At 52.2% G+C, this 26,711-nt stretch overlaps 1 protein-coding gene across 2 annotated transcripts in view; it reads right to left on the bottom strand.

Moving 5' to 3' along the window:
• SND1 (staphylococcal nuclease and tudor domain containing 1) overlaps window positions 1-26,711 on the bottom strand; it is a 480,324-nt gene that overhangs the window by 210,389 nt on the left and 243,224 nt on the right. For both annotated transcript variants that reach the window (XM_037889493.2, XM_037889494.2), the window contains exon 14: window positions 22,693-22,765. In XM_037889493.2, the coding sequence (XP_037745421.1) occupies window positions 22,693-22,765 (73 nt within the window). The remainder of the gene's footprint in view (window positions 1-22,692; window positions 22,766-26,711) is intronic.

Below are 26,711 nucleotides of genomic sequence, written 5' to 3'. Positions count from 1 at the left end.
GCGTTCTCATTCTCAGCTCCTAGTGCCTCTTGCTCCCAAGTCCTCACACGCACACCACAAACTGAAGTGAGCTCCTTTTAAAAACCCAGGTGCCCTGATTAGCCTGCCTTAATTAATTCTAGCAGCTTCTTGATTGGCTGCAGGTGTTCTAATCAGCCTGTCATCTTAATTGTCTCCAGAAGGTACCTGATTGTTCTGGAACCTTCCCTGTTACCTTACCCAGGGAAAAGGGACCTACTTAACCTGGGGCTAATATATCTGCCTTCTATTACTCTCCTGTAGCCATCTGGCCCAACCCTGTCACAATACACAAGTGACAATCTGGATCTGCCTTCCATATTCTCTTAGGGTTTTATCCTACAACCCATCACTATAGTATTTTGGCAAAAGTTTTCAGCAAACAGTAAATGTGTCAAAAATGCATTTTTGAGGGGCACTAAAACTATTCACAAATTTGGGTCAAGTTTATCAAAAACACTGAAAAAGATTCAGAAATGTCAATTCAAATCAACATTTTCGTTTTGAAATGTCATTTCCATTCACCATTCCACTCCAAATGCTTTGTTCAACACCAACTAATTATTTTGGGGTTTTTATTTCAGGAGGAAAAAACTTGAAAAAAAACTCAATTTTGGGTGAAAAAAAAGGAATTTCCAGTTTGCAAAGACACAAGTAAATATTTGTTCAGCTCTAATCAGACTGCCCAGATCCTGCCTTTGAAAGAATGAAGCTTCACACAGGTATAACAACTAAAGCGCTCTGAAATCTGCTTTGAAGGACCCGGTGCTGGGAGTCACCTGTTTGACCCAGCACCACATAGAGGATGAGATGCTTAGATAACCCTAAAACACAGCTCCTTGTTGTTCTTGACAAGAGAGAGACTCTGCTTCCACCTATGCCAGCCTTAAAACACATGCCTGGAAATTTATTTCACAGCTGTGCAGCCAAGAAGTTAATACAACCCAGTAACTATAATCTGCAAGCAAAGAAAAAATTAATTACCAAACTATTAACCACTTAGGTTTAACGTAGGTAAATCTAAAACAGAAGCTGCTAATGAAGGCTACTAATTAGTGGTAATCACTATACAGTCACAATTTGATTCATTTACAGAAAAAATGAGCAGCAAAACAGGGAAAAGCCCCACCGTGGACTAAACTTTCCTGCGACTCCCCAAAAGCGAGGGGAGGTTATTAAAGTACCCACATTTCCCAGCTTCGCCTAGCAGAGCGGTTATAGCAGCTCAGGTGAGCGGATGATGGAACACAAGCCTCTGCTGACTGGCAAGCGCAAGCCAGCTGCCAACAACTAAAATAAGCAGCAGTGTTCAAATATTCGAGAATGACCTTAAAATCCACATGTATTTGCATAGCACAAAGCAGGCTCTTCTCCAAGGGGGGAAGAGACAGGCAAGTGCTGATCGTTAATGTGGAATATTAAGTGGAGAGTGGCAATTATTGCACGGTAAGCCATAGAGTCATCAGCAGCAGGCTGACACCAAAGTGACAGATTACGACTCACTTCCCAAAGCGTCCGTTAGGACAGCTTTCAAAGTCTTTTTTATTTTCGGCTTTGCGGTGCAGGCGCTAATGGAGAGGGAGCAGTGCTGTTCATAAATCGCACTCCAGTAAGGGAGCCAGGGACCCTAGAGGGCACACAAATAAAGGGCATTTTAAGCAGGCAGATTGTTAACGGGGATTCAGGCTGGTTCGATTTCCTTAGGTCGAGGTTACAGCAGGAGCAGCCGCAATCAAAGCTCCACATATCCCAAACCCAGCGGGGCTCCCGTTCTACGGCAAACCTTCCCCCGGGACCTGCGGCACTCACACAAATCTTGCAGCGCGCTGCACATTCCTCAGCGGCTGTCAGGAAATTCAAGAACAGTGGGACTGGTTTGGTTTTTTTAAAACCAAATTAGATATGAACGAGAGCAATGCTATCAGCATCACATTCCTGGGGTTATTTTAATATTAAACATCCACGTTACACTGGTCCCAGCTTTTCACTCTGCCGCAGATTTGTATACTCATGGGGCTACATGGAAAGAATAGCTGTCAGGGAAAGACACCGGCTCAGATGTGAGCCAAATGTACCTCTGATTGGGGTCTAAATTAATTGCATCCACTCAGCGAAATGACATGGCCATCACAGAAAGGAGATCAATGAAAACCTCTGCTCAGTGTGCAGCGGCAATCAAAAAAAAAAAGTCGAACAAGCAGTTCAGCTGGAGAAGGAACAGGACACAGACTATCCCAAGGCCTTTACATACATAATGGTGCAGTTCCAGTCACCCTACCTCCAAAACAAGACTGCAGGGGGGCCAGAGATGGATGGGAACGATCAGCAAACTGAAATCTCTTCTCAGAAGGAAGACTGAAACAAACAGGAATGTTTATCTCAGAGAAGAGATAAATAAGGGGGTGGGGGATCTGATCATCTATAAAATAATGAATGGGAGAGAGAAGAGAGATCAGGACTTCCATCCACTCCATCTCATCACACAAGGACCAGGGGACTCTCAATGAAGCAGAAATGTGACATCAAGTAGGCTGATGAAGGGAAATACTTTTTCAGATCACAGACCCTGTGGAACTCTCTGCCACAATATGTCACTGAAGCCAAGAGATTTGCAGGATTCACAAAGGGACAAGACATGCATGAAGGTACCAAGAACAGCCAGAGTTACCCAAGTTCGTTTACAAGAGCTTGGGAAGCGCTATAAACCCTTCTGCTTCAGAGCAGGAGCCAAACTAAGGCCTGGTCTACACTGGAGAGGGGGGATCGACCTAAGTTACACAACTTCAGCTACGTGAATAGCGTAGCTGAAGTCGACGTACTTAGATCTACTTACCGCAGCGTCTTCACTGCGGTAGGTCGACTGCTGATGCTCCCCCGTCAACTTTGCCTATGCTTCTCGTTCTGGTGGAGTACCGAGTCGATGGGAGAGCGCTCGGCGGGCGATTTATTGCGTCTTCACTAGACTCGATAAATCGACTCCCGCTGGATCGATCGCTCCGGAGGTAAGTGTAGACATGCCCTAACTATTGGGGGTCAGGAGGAAACGTTCCCAGGGCAGGCTCTCATCACTGCCCACTCAGGGACCTCTTGCACCTCTCTCTGAAGCTGCTGGCACTGGCCACTGGTGGAGCCAGGTGGCTGGGCTGGAGTGCTGGCCTGACACCGTCGGGCACTTCCCATGCTTCTGTATATTGGAGGCATCCGTGACTAAGTCCACAGAAGGGGCCAGTGATATGGAGGAGATCCCTATGCAAACACTGCACAGTGCCTACCATGCTGGGGTCTGAGGGGCTCACTGCAAGTCTGTCACCATGGGGGTGGGGGTCTCGATTGCTCCCCTCTGCCAGTCGGGACTGATGGAGGCTCCCAGGGGTGGATGGAGTTATAATGACACACCACCACCAGTCCCAGGAGCACACTGCACATCCAGGCTGGTTTTGCTGGCTGATCATGTCTTGATCACCCCTCCCAAGGCAGGGACACCTCTGCCCCTGAGGGAGCCGTAGCTGCTCCAGTGAACCAGATTTCTGGAGAATTCAGGAAGGCAGATTTCTCTTGGATTACCCTTGGCCAGGAGCATAACTGAGGGTCTGAGTGGGCTGGAGTGTGGGTGCTGATGCATCCACACAGTGGGGTGGGGGATGAGAGGCGCACACAATCTGGCCTGCACTAAAGGGAAGGACTTTGAGCACTTTTTCCCCCCAAAGAGTCTGACCCAGCTGTGCCCTTCTCTCCAGGCCTGGGCAGAGGGGGGTGTGTTCTTGCTGTGCCAGCCAGCTGACCCAGGAGGCAGACCCAGGTGCACACATAGCACTCACACTTCAAGGCGACCCTGGAGGCTGGCCTGGCCTGGTTCACTGGCGCTGGAGACTGGGCATTCTGCGCAGGGGAGTGATGCCGAGAGCCAGGGCGAGCAGGGAATTCCCAGGGACTGAAATGCAGAGCACCAGGCATCCTCTCTCTGCCTGGAAACTCCCGGGCTGCCAGTGACTGTGCATTAAGTGCTGCACTCCAACGGTTTTACTGCACCTTGTACAACTCTCCTGCGTCCTCACCCAGCAGGGACAGAGCCGCTCCGCAGCAAGGGCAGCCAGCCCCGTTCCAAGCACGGCTCAACCAGCCGCAGAACAGGCCAGGCTGCTCCAATGCCCACGCATGGGCAGCAGCCCGGGGCCGCGGGAACTCCCCCGCACCAGGAGGGAAGCAGCGTGATGGGAAAGCCGACGGCCAAACGTCCGCTGGGCACCGGTTTAGCCGTAGTGTCAGTTCAGCACGGGACCACTCAATGCTGGTGCTGATGGTTCAGCATTGCGCTACCCAAAGCCTTTGAGAAGGGAGGAAGAGGGGAAGCTGCTCTAAGGATCCGCCCAGCTTTCTAGCTAAATCTGTTCCCACGTGGCCCCATGCCAAGCCAGACACAGGGTTCCTCCTCTCGCATTGTGCTCTGCACCTTCTGAAGGAGACAAGCAAAGACCTTTCCTCCCCATCAGCACCCGTTTGCTCCCATGGGCCCTGCGGAAAAGCATGCTGCAGTGGTTTCCTTCTTAGGAAGACAGGTATTCCCAGACTGGGTCAGACCAGTCTTTCATCTCTGACGATACCCTGTACGAGATGCTTTAGAGGAAAGTGAACAGTGCCCGGACGGGCGATAATCTACCCCGGGAGAGTTCCCCCCAACCTTTTCAAAACTCGGTTTGTACTGACCATTGTTACTCTATCTAGGCTTGGTACCCATATAATGTCCAACTCCCTTGGATTCTTGCCAAGCGCAAACTCTTGGCCTCAGTGACATCCTGTGGCAGTGAGCTCCACAGGCTAGTCGCACGTAGCATGAAAGGAAAACCATGCCCTTTGATCTGTTCTGAATTTGCCCCCTTTCGGTTTCATCGCATGTCCCCTTGTTCTTGTGTCATGAGGTGGGGAGAAGAGAAGCTCCCCATCTCTTTTCTCCAGACCAGTCAGTATGTTATGGGCTCCATCTTTTTTACTCCCTGTCAAGAGGAGAGCTTGGCCAGGCCCTTGATCACGCTGGTCACTGTTCTCTGAAGCCCTCTAGCTCTGCACGATCCTTTGGAGATGGGGTGGCACAGAACAGACGCACCACTGGCTTACAGAATGGCATAGCAGTCTCTCTATTCTCCATCCCATTCCTTACACGGGCTCTCCCGCTCCTCAGCCTGTTCGCTCTGCCTCTCCGCATCTCTCTGACACACCTAGCTGAGGCCCTGGACTCAGAAATGGAAGTAGCTGGGGAAAGTGGGGGAGGAGAAAGAAAAGAAGGGCTCAAACCCAAGGACGCGTCAGCAGTGGGCTGGGAAAGCTCCTGCAGCCAATGCTGGGCTTGTTCCGGGGCACTGGAAGAGCAATCAGAGCTCCTAGATCACCGGAGGAGAAAGCTCCAGAAACCCCAGGGACTCTGAAGGATACTGGGGGTAGTAATGAGGAGTGTGGGGGCCCCTCAGAACTCAGTCTCCCCAGGGGGGCCCTCGCTAGCCCCCCCTCCTGGGGACAGACTTGGGATTGAGGCACTGGACTGAGGACCGGCTCTCTTACAGCTTCCTGTGTGACCCTGGGCCAGTCACGTCCCCTCTGGCCCTTGGCTTCACCATCTGTATCACGGGGATAACAACCCTTCATTTGTCCAGTCTAGTTACACTGTAAGCGCTTTGGGGCATTTGTACATCACCTACCACAGGGACTCTCTATCCCGCCTGAGGCCCCAGCGCCATTTTGACACGAACAAATGACACCGAGAGTGAATTCCAAACCAGACCTTGACATGCGGAGGGGGCTGCAAGAGGGTTTTGACCCAGGGCTGCTCCGGGTTGCGTGCCATTAGCAGACCGTGCCTTGGGGTAGGTAACCCGTCAGTCGGACGGAGAAGCAATTAGGCAGAGCTCTGTTTTACACTGCTCCCCAGAGCTTAACTCAAGACTTGGTGACAAAACACGTCCATCTCTGATAAGGACTTCATTCACAACCTCCTTGTGCCCCCCCCAGACACGTTCAGCTGCATTGTTTCCTCAGACAAAGGTGGCTCACAACACAAGCCTATTCACGCCGGAGAAGCTGTTGCTGCACAGAGCAAGAATCAAGGACATATAGATTTTCCAGAGCAGATGGCACTAATGCATGCCACCAAACGCAATTAAAATCCACGCATGCGCGCACACAGCCCCTCACACTGCGGGACGGGAAACCAGGGGCACTGTGCTGGGACCCAGCTGCAGTCGGACCCCACGTAACTAACCCAGCCATAAGCAGCACTAATCATCTTGCACTGACACAGCGCCTTTCAGCCCCAAGGATCCCAAAGCACTTTGCAAATATCCATCCCCACCTGAATGGCAGCCACTTCTGGGGGGCCGCAGCAGCTGTGTAAACGCACGGTTTTAGGCTTGGATTTAAGGAAGACTCTTGAACCAACTAAAATGCCAGGGGAAATGTAGAGGGACAGGCAACCCCATGACTCCTGCAGGAACATGACCAGGACAGTGGTGTTAAACCCACTCCCCTAGTTCCTAAGGTAAGGACTAGAGGATCCTCAACAGCGCTGGGTTTTATGCCGCATTTTCTGGAACACAGGCTCGGGCCAGCACTACCTCCGACAGGAAGGGAACAAGCTACTGAGTCACCAGCTGCATATTGCCGAGAATGCTCCATGCCAGAGCTACTCCAGCTGAGCGCCATCAGCACTGCTCCTCCACCGCGTGAGCTGGATCAGCCCGTCTGAGGCAGGGCTCCCCACCCACTCCACACACACAGCTTGTGCGCTTGGATTGTCACTATATCCCTAGCTCGGAGAGGCCAGGAGCAAAGATCCTGCCGTGACGGAAACCCCCACATCAGCCATTCAAACCACTACAGGCACAGCGTGAGCGCAGGAGAGCCAGGCCCGTGGCTGTCGGTCCACCACAGCCCCCAGACCAGCCTGGGCGGGAGGGACCCAGAAACGTCAGGGTTAATCTCAGCTCATTTAAAAGTGTGTTTCGAGACCTTTTCTGTGCAGAGCGCCTTGAAAATCATACAATCACAGACCAGCCAGCCGAACTTCGATAAAGCCTTGGCTGGGATGATTTGATTGGGGATTGGTCCTGCTTTGAGCAGGGGGTTGCACTAGATGACCTCCTGAGGTCCCTTCCAACCCTGATATTCTATGATTCTATGATACCCGGAAAGATACTGAACCATCAGTGACAGGTTTCAGAGGAGCAGCCGTGTTAGTCTGTATCCGCAAAAAGAACAGGAGGACTTGTGTAAGCACCTGGTGGACAACAGGGTGATAAGGAACAGCCAGCATTGATTTGTCAAGAACAAATCACACCAGACCAACCCAATTTCTTTTTCTGACAGGGTTACCAGCCTAGTGGATGGGGGGAGGGGGAAGCAATAGCCATGTACAGCTTGATGTGGGTAAGGCTTTGACACTCTCATAAGCAAACTAGGGAAACGTGGTCTAGATGAAATGATTATAAGATGGGCATACAAATGGTCGAAAGACCGTACTCAAAGAGTAGCTATCACTGGCTCACTGTCAGAGGATGTGTCTAGTGGGGTCCCACAGGGGTCAGTCCTGGGTCTGGTACTATTCAGTATTTTCATTAATGACTTGGATAATGGAGTGGAGAGTGTGCTTATAAAATGTGCAGATGACACCAAGCTGGGAGGGGCTGCAGGCACTTTGCAGGGCAGGATTAGAATTCAAAATGACCTTGACAAATTGGAGAATGGGTCTGAAAATCAACAAGAGGAAATTCATTAAGGACAGATGCAAAGTATTACTCTTAGGACGGAAAACTCAAATGCATGACTAGAAACTGGGGAGTAACTGGCTAGGTGGCAGCACTGCTGAAAAGGAGCTGGGGGTTCGAGTGGATCACAAATTCAATGCGAGTCAACAACGTGATGCAGTTGCAAAAAGGGCTGGTATCATTCTGGGGTGCGTTAACAGGCGTGTTGTACGTAAGACACAGGAGGTAACTCCCGTTCTGCTCAACGCAGGTGAGGCCTCAGCCGGATACTGTGTCCAGTTCCAGGTGAAATGCTTTAGGAAAGATGGGGACAAATTGGAGAGAGTCCACAGGAGAGCAGCAAAATGATCAAAGGTTTAGAAAACCTGACCTACTAAGGAGAGGTTAAAAAATCTGGGCACGGTTAGTCTTGAGAAAAGACTCAGGGAGCCTGATACCAGTCCTCACTCGTTCCAGCCCGCTACGAAAAGGACGGGGATCTCGGTCTCCGCTAATGGCAGGACAAGCAGCAATGGGTTTAATCTGCAGCAAGGGAGAGCTAGGTTCGATATTAGGAAAAACTTTCTAACTCTCTGGGTAGTGAAGCTCTGGAACAGGCTCCCAAGGGAGGTTGTGGGTTCCCAGTCACTGGAGGTTTTTAAGACCAGGCGGGACAAACCCCGGTCAGGGCTGGTCTCGGTTTACTTGGTGCTGCCTCAGCGCGGGGGGCTGGGCTAGGTGACATCTCCAGGACCCTTGCAGCCCGACAAGTCTAGGATTCTGTGAAAGTGCGACCGAAGCAAGAGCACTGCTGGGACTGGGAACCAATCACAGGATTCTCTCCAGACATCATGGGTTCTTCATTGTTCACCCCACCCCAAAGGCACCCAGCACCTGCCTTCGGGACCCGGGAAATCCAGACCCTCCACTCTGGGATGTGACTTCCAGGCCAAGGAACGGCTGATGGCAGCACAGCTACTGGGCTGCAGCTGATGTACTTGAGCCACCACAAGCTGTGTCCCAGCCACCGGCCAGCTGCTTGCAATCACACACGGCTCCCTTGCTCCCTGCCTGCAGACAGGAGAGGCAGCCTGGTCTTGCAGGCTGACAACAGCCTACTTCTGCATTTTGATACCAGCCTCCACAGTACCCCCTCACCCCCGCCCCCCGCAGTATCTGATTTAGGAATGGGATCTTGCCATTAGCACAGAGCGCCAGGAGGAACAAGTCTTGGTCCTGCTAGGTTTGTTGTTGCTAGATCACCACCATGACACGATGTGGGTTACCAGAGGCCTGGGAGAAGGGAGATTTTACTTGCAGGGTTGCAGTGTTAACCCTTCGAACCCTCGTAGTCAGTGCTGACTGCAGACTGGACCCCGGGGAAGTCACGAGGCTATCCTTCTCGTTCTGAGTGCGATGAGTTGCTCAGAAAAAGCCGGAGTTTCGTTTGAGTGCTTGAGTACTAGCACAGAAGGCTCTGCAGGGAGTGAATCCATCCCGCTGTGCGCACTGCTGGTTCCTTCAGCTCCAGACCTATCGAGTTTCTCCAAGAGATGGTTCAGAGGAGAGGTGACCCCAAAGGGCCTGGTAGGGGAAAAGATGATAGCAGAAGGCTCTTCTATCCAGAAGACAAAGGTTCGGGAGTCAATGGCTGGAAGCTGTCCCTAGACAAACATCCTGGAAATAAGGTGTAAATTCTTAGCCTGGAGGGGAATTAGCCATTGGACCATGGGGACAACGGGATTCTCAAGCACCTATTGTCTTGAAATAAAGATTGTGTCTTTCTTTATAAAAGACGCTGGCTCATTCAGGAGTTCCCGCGGCAAGGCTCTCTGGTCTGTATGATGGAGGTGGTCACACTGGATGCTCAGAATGGTCCCTGCCGGCCTTAACATCCATGCCTCTAGGACCATGAAACCATTCCTCCCGGAACACACCACACTCCTTGGCAAGGTACACGATCCCTCGCTGGGCCGGAGTCTCTGCTTTCCTAAACTGACTGCACCACTGGCCAGCTAGTTTGTGTGCAGCATCACAGCGGTGGGTTCAGTAAGTCTCCACATCAACACCCAGATGCTTTCCTGACTCAATGCCTCCCTATCTCTCTTGCCCACCTCTTGCACTGCTGACCCTGCACTGATCGGTCAGCCCCTCTGCCTGGCATAGCAAGCTGCTCACCTCTACCTAGATCCATTTACATGGCCCGTTATTGCAGTAGTCCCCTGAAGCAAGGCAGTGCGTTATCCCCACTGTATAGCTGGGAACCGAGACGTCATGTGACTTGCCCAAAGTCTGGGGCAGAGCAGGGACTTGAATCCAGTTCTCCTGAGTCACAGGCTAATCCCCTAACCACTGGACCATTCTTCTTTCCTGGACACACAGCAGGACTTCTGGAGTTCCATGCACCTGGAATGCACAGAGTCCCCAGGATGACATATTTGAGCAGCTGAGGGCATGGGATGGGATCTACAAAGAGATGGATGGGTCTACTGGATGGAGGAAAGAGTAACTCAAACCAGAGCTGCACGCTGCGCGGCTTCTTAGGGGTTGGGGGCACAGAGACAGGAATCTGGCTAGTTATTCCACCTTTCCAGCTGGCTCAGAACCAGCCTTCACTGTAGCACTGAGGGAAATGTCAGCGTAAGTGCCTGAGCAGGGCAGGAAAAAGCACCCTCTCCATTCCCTACCAATTACAGTGCTGTGAGCAGACAGCCGCAGAGACAAGGCATTCCACTATCCAGACTTCCAGTTGCATCTCCAGAGAGGCAGCCACTACCTCCCAGCTGGCCAGCACCCTCCCTGCTCACCGCCAGGCCAGCATCACGCCATCTCCCATTACTAGCATGTTAACGTTCCCAGCAGTTAATTATCTCTGATCTGAAGGGAAATTATGCATAAATACAGTGAAGAAAAATATAATCACAACTCCCCTTTTATGTGAAACACTGCCAATTATGCAAAATTATGCAAGGACTTTTTGCAAGGACAGGAGGTTTTCAGTGGCTGGGCTTACAGGAGACTGCTCTCTGCCCTGTAATGGGCTGCACATTGCTTAACGGGAGAAGTGAGCGAACACAGATTTGTCTTACACGATTTAAATTATTTAGTAAATTACTCCAGAGCTGAGGGACGGTGCTTCCATCCCTCTCCTGAGAGAGAGGGATGGAACCAGAACACCAGCCAGCTAGAAGAAAACAGCTAGCCCGTCTTCACCACAACAGAGCCGGCTGGTGTGAAGACCAGATGGATGAGGGAAAAGAGGGACACTTCATATACAGCAGCACTAACAGGCGGCAACACGGTTCCGTCGGCTGGAAATCTTTCCTATTACCAACGGATGCGTTTAACGAACGGAAGTCTAATTTGGAGCTGCTAAGTGGTGTTGTCAAGGGGGCAGTGATGAACGCTCAGGTGTGCAGCTCCGTAATGTGCTCATCTGAGTAGTGTCAGGTGACAATGCGCTCAGTCTAACCCCAGACCTGCTGGCGTGAGCCAAGGATTAAATCAGCTGCCCCTAGCCGGAGCAGCGCTGGGCTCATTGACAGGAGTGACGCCCCTGGAACACAAGCCAGGTACAATAATAAGGAGCTAATGTTTAATTTTTCGTTTAAAGGCTGCAGCGATTGTTTGACAAGCAGCAGCCGCCTCCTGGGAAACTTGGACTGTTCTATTTCTAGTCTGTTCTGCTGTTTTATTTATTTACTCCTCTCTGCCGACTAATATTGCCAGGGGGACCTGCCTCCGAACAGGATGGCTGCTGCAGAGTTCAGGCTACTGTGGGCACTGCTTTGCTCCTGTGGTCTCAGACTCCCGGGGCTCGGTGTTCAGGTGAGTGAATCCCAGCACAACCACCATCCCGTTGTCAGCAGTAAAAATGAGACAGCAGAAGGACTGAACAGCAGAAGACTGGGCATTGCTCTGAATCCCAGAGAGGCCTCCTACAACCTTCCCTTAGGAGTCAGTGGCAAAGACACCACTGTGGCTATCCAGAGACAGGTCAGATCAGAGGCAGCAGTGCCATGATCTCCCCAAGGCTCACGGGGAATGGTGCTTGGAAAACCTTCAGGCCAATTCAGAAGCATTCGCAATCTGACTTTCAGGAGCCTGGCTGTGCAAATTCACATCAAGTTTGTGAGTGTGCAATTACAACAACTGGGTTAATTGAACACCTGCAGGATCAGCTCCATCTATGGCTATTAGCCAAAATGGTCAGGGATGCAACCCCGTGCTCCGAGTGTCCCTAACCTCTGACTGCCAGAAGCTGGGACTGGACAACAGCAAATGGAGCACTCAATAATTGCTAGGGTGACCATATTTCCCTATGCTGAATACGGGACACCTGGTAAAATTACTCGTATTCAAGCGAGTTCAATGGCAATCAGAACTATGCAGTACAAACGTGCAAATTAACATCAAGTTGACTGAGCCCTGATTAAAAAGAAACACTGCGTAGCTGGATTTTTATTTATCTTAAAGGCTTTAGGGTTCACCTAGGGAGAGGTCACACACACACACTCACTCACTCCTGTACACCTCTCACACACCCGGGGGGTGGGGGAGGAAGAGAGAGAGAGACAGACTGACCCGACCCCTCCTGCCTGGCGCCCCCCGTGCCTGGCTGGGCCCCCAGGGCGGACCCACCTCTCCTAGTATCTGGTACCACATCTTCCCAAGGCAACACGTGGGGGAGGCACGCAAACTCACATGCCCTCCCCCAGATTTCTGCCAGGGTTCACATCAGAACATCGCCAGCAGCAGCCTTTCGGCACTGTGCGGGAGGGAAGGGACTGCTTTCAGCCGTGGGGCAGACCTCATCTCTTCCCCACTCCCCTGTGGCTGGAAGCAGCTTGTCCCTTCCTGCCCGCACAGTGTCAAAAGGCAGCTAACACCCCCAAGGTGCTGCTGGCCACTGACATAACCCAGCTGCCTCCTGTCCCCCAGCTACAGCATGGGCAGGAAGGGGTTAAGCCCTAGGGATGCATTGTGCACCAGGGCACAGGGAACCTGACTGCAGGGGTGGGTGCGTCATGCTCCATGGGGGCAGGACTAAGTGCGGGGGGTAAAGAGGGGGCTAAACCCCTGGCCGGGAAGCTGCTGTGGAGCCTGCAGGATTGGGATGTGAACAGGTTGGAAATCGCTGCCCCCCACCACTCCACAGCTTAGCTAAGGAACTGAGAAGTTTCCCCGTTTCTGTGCTGTGTAGGGCTTTGGCACATGCAGGGCTTGGCTCCTCCTGGCCAGCACCCCGGGTTGGAAGGTCTTGGGCTTTCCCAGGGCGCTGGCCCAGCCAGAGGCAGTGGGGGAAGGAAGGAAGGAGCCTGCCGGCCAAGCTGTTGGTGAGCTGAGCACTCTGATCAGGGGGTGGGTCTCCGCACAGCGCTGGGAGCAGGATGCAACCCACCGGGGGAGCAGGGAGAGGACAGTGAGGGGGGAACATGTAAAGGGCCGATTGGTGGGCAGAAGAGGTGACACATAACCAGCACCACCTGGCGCCTGCCTGCGCTCACCAACCACCGCAACTTGCATAGTTTCAGAGTAGCAGCCGTGTTAATCTGTATCCGCAAAAAGAACAGGAGGACTTGTGGCACCTTAGAGACTAACAAATTTATTTGAGCATAAGCTTTCGTGAGCTACAGCTCACTTCATCAGATGCATTCAGTGGAAAATACAGTGGGGAGATTTATATACACAGAGAACATGAAACAAGGGGTGTTACCATACACACTGTAACGAGAGTGATCAGGTTCCACTGAAGGCATCTGATGAAGTGAGCTGTAGCTCACGAAAGCTTATGCTCAAATAAATTGCTTAGTCTCTAAGGTGCCACAAGTCCTCCTTTTCTTTCAGCTTGCCGAGTGCAGGCAGTGTCGGCTGGAAACAGGCCGGAGCCCTGCTGGCCAAGGCCCAGCACACAGCAGGGGCTGCACTGATGTACCAGCAGGGGGAACAGCTAGCCCCGCATGCTGCAGCTTGGCCCCAACACTAGCCATGCACCCGCCCCCATCGTCGGCCACTGGACCCCCCACACTCACCGCTGGCGGGCGGGCAGCTGGCGAGCAGGGACCCGGCGAGCAGTAGGACCCACCAGTATTGGTTGGGGCAGGCGGGGAGAGATAGAAAATACGGGACAATTTGCCTGTTTTTAAGAAAAAGTCAGGACACCTGCAGGAAGGCTTAAATACAGGACTGTCCCTTTAAAAATGGGACGTTTGGTCACCCGAATAATCGTCCTGTTCTACTCATTCCCTCTGAAGCACCTGGCACTGGCCACAGTTGGAACATAGGACACTGGACCATTGCCTGTCCCGATATGGCCGTTTTCATTCTTATGGCACACACAAATACACGGACATCAACACCATATGTTCATCTCATGCAGCTGAGATGTGTCGGATTCAGCCAAGCCCTAAGCGACTCTAGGAACAGCGCAGAAGGACCAAATGGCCCAATTTCCTTGCACTTCCAGCAAGAACAAAACGGTGCCAATGCCAACAATTTGCAGGGCCACAGAATTGTACCCAATGTTGCCAAACACACACAGCCCGTTAGACCAGTAGCAAAGGGCCAGAGTCAGGAAACACAAAGTTTCCACATTCTCATGCAGCCCCCTGGAGCATTCGTTCAGTCCTGCTACAGCCCTCCAGGAAGAGGACCCCAGCTCACAGACACTTCAGATGTTCTGGGTGACATTTAATAGGCTAAGTAGTGTTCATAGAACCATAGAATATCAGGGTTGGAAGGGACCTCAGGAGGTCATCTAGTCCAACCCCCTGCTCAAAGCAGGACCAATCCCAACTAAATCATCCCAGCCAGGGATCTGTCAAGCCTGACCTTAAAAACTTCCAAGGAAGGAGATTCCACCACCTCCCTAGGGAACACATTCCAGTGTTTCACCACCCTCCTAGTGAAAAAGTTTTTCCTAATATCCAACCTAAACCTCCCTCACTGCAACTTGAGACCATTACTCCTTGTTCTGTCATCTGCTACCACTGAGAACAGTCTAGAGCTATCCTCTTTGGAACCCCCTTTCAGGTAGTTAAAAGCAGCTATCAAATCCCCCCTCATTCTTCTCTTCCCCAGACTAAAAAATCCCACTTCCCTCAGCCTCTCTTCATAACTCATGTGTTCCAGTCCCCTCATCATTTTTGTTGCCCTCCGCTGGACTCTTTCCAATTTTTTCATATCCTTCTTGTAGTGTGGGGCCCAAAACTGGACACAGTACTCCAGATGAGGCCTCACCAACGTCGAAAAGAGGGGAACGATCACGTCCCTCGATATGCTAGCAGTGCTCCTACTTATACAGCCCAAAATGCTGTTAGCCTTCTTGGCAACAAGGGCACACTGTTGACTCATATCCAGCTTCTCGTCCACTGTAACCCCTAGGTCCTTTTCTGAAGAACTGCTGCCGAGCCATTCGGTCCCTAGTCTGTAGAGGTGCATGGGATTCTTCCGCCCTAAGTGAAGGACTCTGCACTTGTCCTTGTTGAACCTCATCAGATTTCTTTTGGCCCAATCCTCTCATTTGTCTAGGGCCCTCTGTATCCTATCCCTACCCTCCAGCGTATCTACCTCTCCTCCCAGTTTAGTGTCATCTGCAAACTTGCTGAGGGTGCAATGCACACCATCCTCCAGATCACTGATGAAGATATTGAACAAAACCTGCCCCAGGACCGACTCTCGGGGCACTCCACTTGATACCGGCTGCCAACTAGACATGGAGCCATTGATCACTACCCGTTGAGCCGACAACCTAGCCAGCTTGCTATCCACCTTATAGTCCATTCATCCAACTCATACTTCTTCAACTTGCTGTCAAGAATACTGTGGGAGACAGGTCAAAAGCTTTGCTAAAGTCAAGGAACAACACGTCCACCGCTTTCCCCTCATCCACAGAGCCAGTTATCTCGTTATAGAAGGCAATTAGATTCGTCAGGCATGACTTGCCCTTGGTGAATCCATGCTGATTGTTCCTGATCATTTTCCTCTTCTCTAAGTGCTTCAGAATTGATTCCTTGAGGACCTGCTCCAGGATTTTTCCAGGGACTGAGGTGAGGCTGACTGGCCTGTAGTTCCCAGGATCCTCCTCCTTCCCTTTTTTAAAGATGGGCACTACATTAACCTTTTTCCAGTCGTCCAGGACTTCCCCCGATTGCCATGAGTTTTCAAAGATAATGGCCAATGGCTCTGCAATCACATCCGCCAACTCCTTTAGCACTCTCAGATGCAGCGCATCCGGCCCCATAGACTTGTGCTCGGCCAGGTTTTCTAAATAGTCCCAAATCACTCCTGCATGCCCGAGCAATATTTTTATACTCTTCCCTGGTCATTTGTCCAATCTTCCACTTCTTGTAAGCTTCTTTTTTGTTTTTAAGATCCGCAAGGATTTCACTATTAAGCCAAGCTGGTCGCCTGCCATATTTACTATTCTTTCCACACATCGTGATGGTTTGTCCCTGTAACCTCAATAAGGATTCTTGAAAATACAGCCAGCTCTCCTGGACTCCTTTCCCCCTCATGTTATTCTCCCCAGGGGATCCTGCCCATCAGTTCCCTGAGGGAGTCAAAGTCTGCTTTTCTGAAGTCCAGGGTCCGTATTCTGCTGCTCTCCTTTCTTCCCTGTATCAGGATCCTGAACTCGACCATCTCATGGTCACTGCCTCCCAGGTTCCCATCCACTTTTGCTTCCCCTACTAATTCTTCCCAGTTTGTGAGCAGCAGATCAAGAAGAGCTCTGCCCCTAGTTGGTTCCTCCAGCACCTGCACCAGTAAATTGCCCCCTACGCTTTCCAAAAACTTCCTGGATTGTCTGTGCACCGCTGTATTGCTCTCCCAGCAGATATCAGGGTGACCGAAGTCGCCCATGAGAACCAGGGCCTGCGATCTAGTAACTTCCATGAGTTGCTGGAAGAAAGCCTCATCCACCTCATCCCCCTGGTCCGGTGGTCTATAGCAGACTCCCACCACGACATCACCCTTGTTGCTCACACTTCTAAACTTAATCCAGAGACTCTCAGGTTTTTGCCCACAGCATCACACTGGATGCTCATGTTCAGCTGATTATCCATCATGAGCCCCAAATCTTTTAGAGCCCCTGCTTCCCAGGCTAGAGTCTGCTGTCCTGTACATATGGCCTGCATGCTTTGTGCCCAGATGGATACCTTTACATTTAGCTGTGTTAATGGTTTGCTTGCGCCCAGCTTACCAAGCGATCCAGCTCTGTATCAGTGACCTGGTCTCTACATTCTTTACCATTTCTCCAATGTGCGTGTCCACCGCAAACGTCATCAGTGCTGATCTGATGTTTTCTCCCAGGTCACTGACGAAGCGTTAAATAGAGTAGGGCCTAGAACCAGTCCCTGGTCAATAACCAGCTGTGCCAGAGGCTCCCTGGCTGAGCCAGTTCACCTCTGCTGCGGCTCAGTTCCCTGTCAGTACACGCACACGGGGGGGAGATTGCTGGGAAGAGATGGCTTCCACTGGGCACTCTTAAGAAGGATAGGGACCCAGCAAAGAGCAGAATGGAGGGCTCGTTGAGTGCCAGCAAGCTGGGCAGGACAGGAACGTCAGGACAGACCCTTCCCCCATGAGCCAGGCACAGTTGAGCCAAGATGCCCTGAGGGTCTGTCTCCACGGCAAGCAGAAACCAACAGAGCCCAGGACTCGGGCTCCCGGGGACAGTGCCAAAAGCAGCTGTGTGGACATTCAGGCTCAGGCTCTGAAGCCGGGGGGAGAGGGTGCGGGGGGGTTCAGAGCCCAAGCTCCAGCTCAAACCCGAACATCTACACGGCCATCTTTAGCGCTGCAGCGTGAGTCTGTGGCTGTCAGCCTGGGCTCAGACTCGCTGCTGTGGGTTTCGGCTTGCCATGGAGACATACCCTGGGAGACTCCCTCTTGGGCTAGAGGGCAATGGGCTGGTGTGGGTTAGTACGGAGCCTGTAAGAGGACAGAGGAGGCTGGTGCCCTGGAAATAGGGCAGCACGGAAGAGGCTATAAGGGGGAAGAGATGGGAGACGCAAAGGAGGCATCAAGGGTGGCGTTGCAGGTGGTACAGGATGGATAATGTGATACGAGAGACTTTGGCAGGGCTGGGCAGGGCCTTGAAGCTGCATATAATTGGGAAGAGGGAAGCAGGGTGGAATTGTACGCACCACCCCGTGGGAGGGCTACACACAACAGCGATCGCAGGAGCGGAGATCAGGAAGGTAGATGGCCACTGAAGAACAGAGAGCCCCCGCCCCGTGCAGGCATCTGCAGCCATGAGTGCAAAATGTCACCCCCACCCCGTCAGCAATCGCATGGGTGGGAACTGCGCACAGGGTGCCGGGACTGCAGGCCCAGGCAGCAGGGCTCTGTGGAAGACATGGGCCCCTAGTAAGAGGGTGAGGGGATGGCACGTGCCTGGAGAGGGGTGGCCGCAGCACTCTGCGTGGGCTGGAGTAGGGAGCCACGTCACCTGCAGGAGGGAGCAGATGCAGGAGCGAGTGATTCAGCAACAGCCAATGCCTGCGAGGTGGAGGTGACAGCGGGTGGCTCACAGAATGTAGCAATGGCAGGTGCAGAGGAGAACTCAAGGGCGGCAGGAGACTCCAAGGTTACCAGCCTGAGGTCCTGCCTGTCTAACCCCAGCACCCTGCGAATTAAATCGCTCCCTTGTTAGCACCAAGCTGGAATGAATTTGAGACACACCCCGAGCCCAGAGCGGTCTAGCCACTAGTCAGTGCTCCAGTGTCCCCTTCCTGCAGAGACACGGTGCCTGGCAGGCTGAGACAGACCCAGCCAACAGGACAGCGACTTGAACGTTGCAGGGGAAAGACGGGAATGGATCTGGAGCCAACCGTGTCCCTGTGCTAATGAGCAGGGTCCTCCTCTCCCCAGGGCTGGAATTCATTCGTTCGTTCGTGTTGCCAGAGCAAGGCGGAGCTCCAGCAGCATGGGCCCTGCACTGCCTGCTCTAGGCTGCGCATCTGCAGGGCCGACGCTGCAAGAGACATGGAGAGCAGCACCGCAGGTGGCCAGGGGAGCGGAGCAGCAGCCACGCGAGCATGGGAAGAGCAGTGGGCACCTGGGCACGGGCACCGCACAAAGCAACGCTGCGCTGTGGGAAAGGCAGACGCTGAGCTGGCAGGGAAAAGCCCCAATCTCAGGCAGCCGGAAGGGGATACAGATATTTCAGTAGCAACCACAGACCCACCCAGGACAGCGCCACCAGCAAATAACTTCCCCTGAAATAATCCCAGATTAAAAGGCAGCTCTAGAGGGGGGACGGGCTATTTACTCGCGGCAGCGATTAGATGCCAGGCACCATCTAAATCAGCACCTCCTGCTACGGTGCTGGAAATGGGGGAGAGAGGAGGTGAGAGGTCTGACTGGGCTCTGCTAGGTCCCCGCAGGCTCTGCAGATGCCACCAGCCTCTCCAGGCCACGACCTGGTTTGCCGAGACAGCTCCCGTGGCCTGGACAACTCAGAATAATGAGATTATCTGCAAACATGGCACACGCCGCTCTCCAGCAGGACAGCTTAAAACCCCTCATGGAGTATTTACAGCCCCCGCTAAGGGATAGCCACGAAGAGCACACACACACCGCCTTCAGCCTCGCGTAGGACTCTTATGCAGACGAAAAACAGAACAGGGAGGCTTTCGATGACCTCCACTGGAGTGTGGAGCTGGCAATTTCTTGCCAGCAAATTAACGTGAGAGGTGATCTGAGTGCCACACGTAGGCATCAGCGCAAGAGACGCAGAGTGAGGCAGGCAGTGCCGAGGAGGGGAACACCACACTTTGTTTGACCCTCCTGCCTGTTTCCGCACCAGAGCCAGGACGCGAGGACAGGCCCTGTTACATAACACTGCAGCTGATGGCGCAGCAGGCTAACCTAGCGTGATCACCCAGGGCCTGTCGGGAGGCCAGCTTCCCGGGGTAGCCTGCCCAAGAAGGGAGCTATTTGTTCCAAGTGCCAAGTTTGATTTCTTGAGAATTACCCCCAAGAGGGGGAAGTGAAAGGGCAAATAGACTGAAAAAGCAAGCGTGCACTTGCCATAAGGCTGCAAAACCAAACCAGCACACGGGTTCCCCGGCACCACTGGTCCCTCTAAGCGGTGCGCGTGCGCACGCAGATCCTAAACCCCACACACACAGTGACACACCGCGCGCACAACAATTTGCACACAAGAAATTTTTTGGCAAACGGCCTGTCAAAAATTAGAGGGAACATTGCCCGGCACTCCTCCACAACGCCTCCCCTTGCATCACCCCAATTCTGCTCATGTTGGCAAGAATCCTGCATGGCAAGGGGCTGGAAGGAGTAAGGTCCCTGCAGTTCTCCACGCCGCTAACGGGAAACGCCCCCAATGTCTTGTGCTACCTTCTGCGCGGGGAGGGGAAGCAGCATGCAATGCAGCTGCAGGCTGGGTAAGCCGGGTGTGCACACAGCAGGGAATACTCCTGCACTGGCCAAAGGGACACCACAGGCCCCCTCTCACAGGCTGTGATATCATTTTGGGGCCGTGCGGCTACGCAGGGCGCATGCCTATGCTGCCAGAGGAGAGCGCAGATGCAATTTCACATTAAATTATTTTGGCAGCAGTAGGCACACGCTGTCAGCTCGGCACACACTAACATTCATCACGCCGTGCAACTGCTGACATTCAGCTAACTAAGAGCGGGATCAATTTAAGAAAAACTATTAAAGATTTAAAAAGATTAACAAAGCGTCATAACACGGTGATGTATGACCCTCATTTTATTTGTGGGGCCCCATCTTTTATCCACTGCGAAGCGGCTGCATGTTTTACCTATTAAGTTACAGGTGCTCCTTAGAATCCTGTCCCTAGTAACAAACACGGGGGGGGGGGGGGGGTGCGAGGGGGGTGCCTTAAGCCTAGCACTGACTGCACAAGGACCCCAGCGATGGAGAGAGCGCGCCCAGAGGGAAGGAAAGCCACTAAATCTCCCTGCTTGGGAGGCAGCAAACAAGAGTTCAGCATTTTAAAGAGAGCCCTTTATGATCCTGGCAGACAAGATCAAACTCGACAGCTCTCGCAACTGAAACGTTGGCCTCGCCTTATGTTTCGGGCTTTACTCTGGATTTTAAATTGATGTTGCTCCTGTGGACAATTTAACCAACATTTATTTTTTAAACCGTCAAAGCGCAGCAGCCCTCCAGCACGTGCAGCTGGGGGCCACCATTGCTCCGTAACGAACGAGAGAAAGAGCAGGCTGCATGGGGCCATGCTGTTCACACGCCCCCTCCAGAGGGCCCTGTGGATTTTGGACTGGGCCCTTCTGTCCACATGGGGACCTGGATAAGAACCTGACTCCCCTCCTGTATCCAGGCTTACGCAGACAGCACTTGGACTGAACGCCCTCTCCCTCTCTGCCGGGGGGGATGTGGGGGGAAGGCAGGTAGGGGGCTCTACAGCCTGGGTAGTGAAGCACAGGGGCAGGCTGAATGGGGAAGACTTCGATCTAAAGGGATAACTGGCCTAGGCTGAAGGATCTGACTTTAATGGTATTAACATACCTTTGGAGCCCTCAGCCATGATATTAAAGGGACCCCCCTTTCAAGGCCATGCCCTGGGATTTCAGTGACATTAAACCTAGGTAAACATGTGGTTTAAACTCAACCATGGCAGCCCCTCGGGGGCCCTGCCCAGCTTCCCTGAGTTATTACGGGCTAGGCACACGGCATGCAGAGACCACTCTGTAGGACCGAGACAGGAATTGGGCCGCTTTATCAACATGGGCCAATGACACAACGGCCAGCGGCTTCAGGTTCCTGAGCCCTTCCTGACCGGCAAGGGACCGCTGAGAATCACTTTGCTTTAGCCAGCTGCATAGCTATCCCAGGATGCCCCAGTGCAGGCTGACTGCCCACAGTCTCCAGTGGACAGCCAGCCTGGCGGCAGCCCTGCTACCCCCCCCAGGATAGCAACACCCCAGAGAACACCGTGCTCTGGAACCAGCTCCCGCCACACAACAGCGCCCCCACTGGCCAAGTAAGGAATTGTACCGATGGGCTCCCGAGACGCATCCTTGTGCGGTGTCAGACGTACGGCTACCTGCACAGGCCTCAAAGCAGGCACCACGCTGCAGGGCCAACCAGCCCCAGGGCTTTCCTTGGCTCGCAGCCCTGTGACCATTTCCACGTGGACTGCTTCGCCTAACAGTCCCCAGTGTGGCAGCAGCAATGCGCCGGTTATGTGCGCTTATCCTGTTTGCCTTCTCGTTCCCCTTTCCAGGCCGCAAGGGCTCCAAGCAATTCCAGCCTGAGGACGGCAGGAGGTGAGCTCTCCTACCGTGCCACCAGGCAAAGAAAGCCCCAAGGAAAGCTCGTTCCCTTTCTCTAGGCCTCGAACCTTTTGGTGCTGCTGCTCGCGTTCCAACACCTCCCCCTCCCACCTCGGCTGCGGGGCGAAGAGCGGAGCCAAACACGCCAGTAAATTGGAAAAAGGGTGCTTGCAACACACAAGGGAATTGAAAAGGGCAAATTGTGTTTAAATCCGAGGGCTCTTTCCATTTCAACGATCATCGTCAATCAGGCCAGGTTCGTCAATCAGGCCAGGACAAGTGCTGTCGGGGACCCTATGTTTCAGTCACCACCCTCTCACCTTCTGCAACGTAGCACGACGGGAAAGAGCCGGCGGCCCAGAAGCTGCAGTACCCTGAGGACGTCTGAGCCAGCCTTCCAGCAATAAAGCAGCAGCAAACACGTGGATTCAAGGCCTAGCAGAGAGCTCGGTGTGGAGGCCACTGCCTGACACACTGTCTCCAGTCATCTCACTGCTCCTTGCCATCCCCGCCGCTGTCTGCTATACCCAGGTTGTCACACCTTATGAGGCTGTGAGCTCCCAGTCCTGTATCGGGACCCCCAGGCTCTACTACAAGACAACTAATAATCATCATCTAATGTCACACTGCGTGGGCAGAACCACGTGGATCCTTACCCCAGAGATATCTGCCACCCGGTGTATTGGCACCTCTTTCTTGCTGTGCAATCCTTTGCCATTCTTGATAGCCCTGTTGGAGGGAAAAACAAACAAAATATAATCAGTGTGGGAAAGCAAAGCGAGCTGTGCCATCTGCACGGCGCACGCCGGATGGCACCAACAGCTCGGCACCATGCGCAAGGGGAGCCCAGACACGCTCGTTAGCCTGCTAATCCCAATTACTGGTATTCAGCTGCTCACCTGAGCTAAGCATGTACCTGATCAGAGAGAACATTTGTAGACGTTACCAAATTAAATGGCTTTGTTCCCCGCACAAGGAAAGGAATCAACAGGAAGAGCACGCCGGGGAGAATCAAAAGTAATAAATGTTTCTTTCAGCGCTTAATCCCATGAAATATTTTAAATGCAAAATACGCAGCCAACGTTCCAATTCTAATGGAAATAAGTTCCTCCAGGTAAAAAAGAAAAAGATAAGATAAGATAAGTAGCCTGAATGAAGCAATACTGTACAAGGAAGTCATTTAGCAGCCACAAAAATTAGCAAATGCTACAGAACTGACATGAAGCCCCATTTTCAATTCCATCTGCAGCCATAACTATTAGAGCATATTAACAAGAAGAGAAGAATTGCCACGACAGATCATCTCAGTCCAGCCTGGGCAGCAGTCTTACTCTCCCCCTCAGCTCTGATAGCCTGCTGCCTTGCTGCCATCCTAGCGCCGAGCTCTAGTGAGCAGATTTCGTCTATGGGGTAGGGAGCTTTGCCCACAATCCTAAAGAAGTATGAGGCACACCTAAAAGGTAAGTAATTGCCTCCTTCTGACCCTCCTGGGATAGGCATCTTCGAAACCTAAGACCCCAATATCCAGCCCCAGGCCGTGCCTGAACAAGCCACTGATCATGTGTCTGGGCTGCACCTAGCCCAATGGGGTGCTGCTCCATGACTGGGGCTCCTAGCCACTAATGCAAAATAATAATCAATGAAATAATAAAATTAAACAACAAGGGTCCCAGTCCAGTCTCCTGCTTGCAGCAACCGTCAGCATAGGACACTGCAACTTGGCCAATTATTAGGGGCAGGGAAGAGGTTCCTCTGTACACCAGCTTTCATCCGGAAGCAGGAGATACAGCCGTTCTTGGAGCCTGCATAACTGCAGTGTTATTAAATGGCCAGATTCATCCAGGCCATTCCTTTCCTTAAAGCCCAGATGCTATCCGACTCCCCCCTGCTGCGAGTCCCTTAGCTCAACTATGATGTATTACAAACGGATTTTGAGGGGAGTTGCAGCGGTATATTTTAGAAATACTGAATGAAGTCCGAATGGTCCCGCCCAGAGACAAGTTGTTCCCCCCACCTCCACCGGTGTTGCAAGTCTTGCAACATTTGGGGTTTTCTGTAAAGACCCAGCTTCTGGAGTCATGTGAGAGTCTCACATAAGAAACTGCTAAACCTTGTGGTTCCAGAGAAAAGCTTGAAAATATGAGCCCCTGAAGGTTTGAACACCAGAAGGCAAATTTAAACAAACAATTTGTACAAGCCTGGAAGATAATAGGGTGATAAGTAACAGCCAATGCAGACTTGTCAAGAATAAATCATGTCAAACTAATCTAATTTCCTTTTTTGACAGTGTAACCATCCTAGTGGATGCAGGGAGGGGGAAGAGAAGGAAGCAGTAGCCATGATACAGAATGATGTGCGTAAGGCTTTTGACAGTGTCCCATATCACATGCTCATAAGCGACCTAGGGAAATGGGGTCTAGATGAAATGATTATAAGATGGGCGCACAACTAGTCGAAAGACCGTACTCAGAGAGTAACTATCACTGGTTCACTGTCAGAGGATGTATCTAGTGGGGTCCCACAGGGGTCAGTCCAGGGTCTGGTACTATTCAGTACTTTCATTAATGACTTGGATAATGGAGTAGAGAGTGTGCTTATAACATTCACAGATGACACCAAACTGGGAGGGGCTGCAAGCACTTTGGACGACAGGATTAGAATTCAAAACGAACTTGAGAAATTGGGGAACTGATCTGAAATCAGTCAGATGAAATTCAATACAGACAAGTGCAAAGTACTTCACTTATTGCTTATCTACATGGCACGTTACTGTGGCAAGCCAGGGTGTGCATCTACAGCACACCAGTTTACCTGCAGTAACACCCCGAGTCCTTGATCTTGAGTAGTATCTAGAAAGGTTTGTTCAGGCTATGTCTGTGGGGCAGGGAAACTGTTTGAAGCCATCCCTAGAGGCAATGCATTGGAATGGGTTCCCTAGGGAGGTGGTGGAATCTCCATCCTTAGAGGTTTTTAAGGCCCAGCTTGACAAAGCCCTGGCTGGGATGATTTAGTTGGTGTTGGTCGTGCTTTGAGTAGGGGGTTGAATTAGATGATCTCCTGAGGTTTCTTCCAACCCTAATCTTCTATGATTCTTCTATGATCTGGGGAGGATGAGATGTTGGCCGGTGGTGTGACATCTTCCTCGTGTTCCTGGAAAGGCTCTTTGGTTTGACAGGCCTGGAGACCAAGGAGGATGGAGAGGGTGTATGTCAGTCCCCCTGATCAGTGGTGGTTGAGGAAAGTGTTGCCTGCATGTCACCCACAGTTCCCAATACGGCCAGTACAGGGAAATAGGAATACAGGGTGGCATCCATGGGTGCCTGTAACAAGGCCCTGGCTTGGTTCTAGTGTCCTGATATTGAGGGGGTGTAAAGGATTCAGGTTGTGCTCTCCCTTGATATGATGGTGGGTGTGCAGTGTAACTGAGTAGTCCACCTCACTACAGAAGAGGGGGCAGCTCTAGGCGGTGAGGGAGTGTGCGGTATCATTTGCATCTCTGGAGGAGAGACATGAATTGCTGGTAGTTTGCTATGGAGAAGTAGTGACTCCGTGGTTTCAGAAACAACCAGGTCTCTTGGGAACCTGAACTCTGTGGTACCAGCACGATCAGTATTGGTACCGCGTGATGCAAGTGCATTGGTGCCATAGGAAGTCTAGGCATCAGCGCAGATGGTGTGGGTGCCAAGCTCAGCTGAAGTCTAACAAGTAGCCAACAGGTGGCACCAAGGGCTTCACCCATGCCAAGGGCTTTGCCAGTGCCGAGGCACTCAGAGCCGTGTGTTTAGTTGGGGTAGTTGGTTCCAACTGAGATTTTTGATCTGTCTTTGTCAGCACCCCTGCTATGTGATCCTGCCCTCTTAGGGGCCTTGGAACTACCAATAATGCTGGTACTCGAGTGATGAAAGGAGCTAGGTCTCACTCCAGAAGATGAGGGGGCCACCGACCTCAGAGGGTGTTTCTTGTCATCCTGACTAGAAACTGAAGACTTTCTCTTCACAGTGTGCAGTGAGCGTGGGGCGGCAGATGATGTTGCCGATGGAAACCGCTGCACAAGAGAGGTATCGGGGTCAGGATCTGAGTCAGGCCACAACGAGCCTTCCATCATAATTAATTTTAGTTTCAGGTCACAGGCCCTTTGGCCTGCATTTTCAATTCGAGACAGTGAGAGCACTTCTGTGGTACGTGCTCCCCTCCCAGAGAACAAACGCACCGTGAGTGTCCGTCACGCACAGGGATGGCCTTGGGGCAGGAGAGGCACCTCTTAAACCCGGGGGAGACGGGCATAACCCTGTGCAGGGAGAACTTTGCTGTCGGGAAGAATGCAGGAACTTACACTAAGCTAGAAGGTAATGGGGAGGAAAGAACAGAAAGAAAAGTTTGGGTCTGGTCAGCCTTTTGGGAGAAGAAAATAAAGGGAGGAAGCAACTAATATCTGCTCTGAACGGTACCTTATTACCGCCAAAGGCACGAACGATGCTGTGAAGGGCTCTGCGAGGGATTCCGTCCCAGACCCAGGGGCGCTGAGAAGGAAGTAAGGGTGATTGGACCGCACAGTACTATAGACGCCGTTCATAGTGCGAGAGGGGGACGAGCACATGGGCAGCCCATTGGGCAGTGCTACCGAAGATCTCCGATCCCAGGGGCAGGGACACTAGTTCACCTAACATGGAGCACC

The sequence above is a fragment of the Chelonia mydas genome, chromosome 1, assembly GCF_015237465.2.
Source record: "Chelonia mydas isolate rCheMyd1 chromosome 1, rCheMyd1.pri.v2, whole genome shotgun sequence".
NCBI lineage: Eukaryota > Metazoa > Chordata > Testudines > Cheloniidae > Chelonia > Chelonia mydas.
Note: the sequence above shows the minus strand (reverse complement) of the source record. Positions and strands in the feature narration are given on the sequence as shown.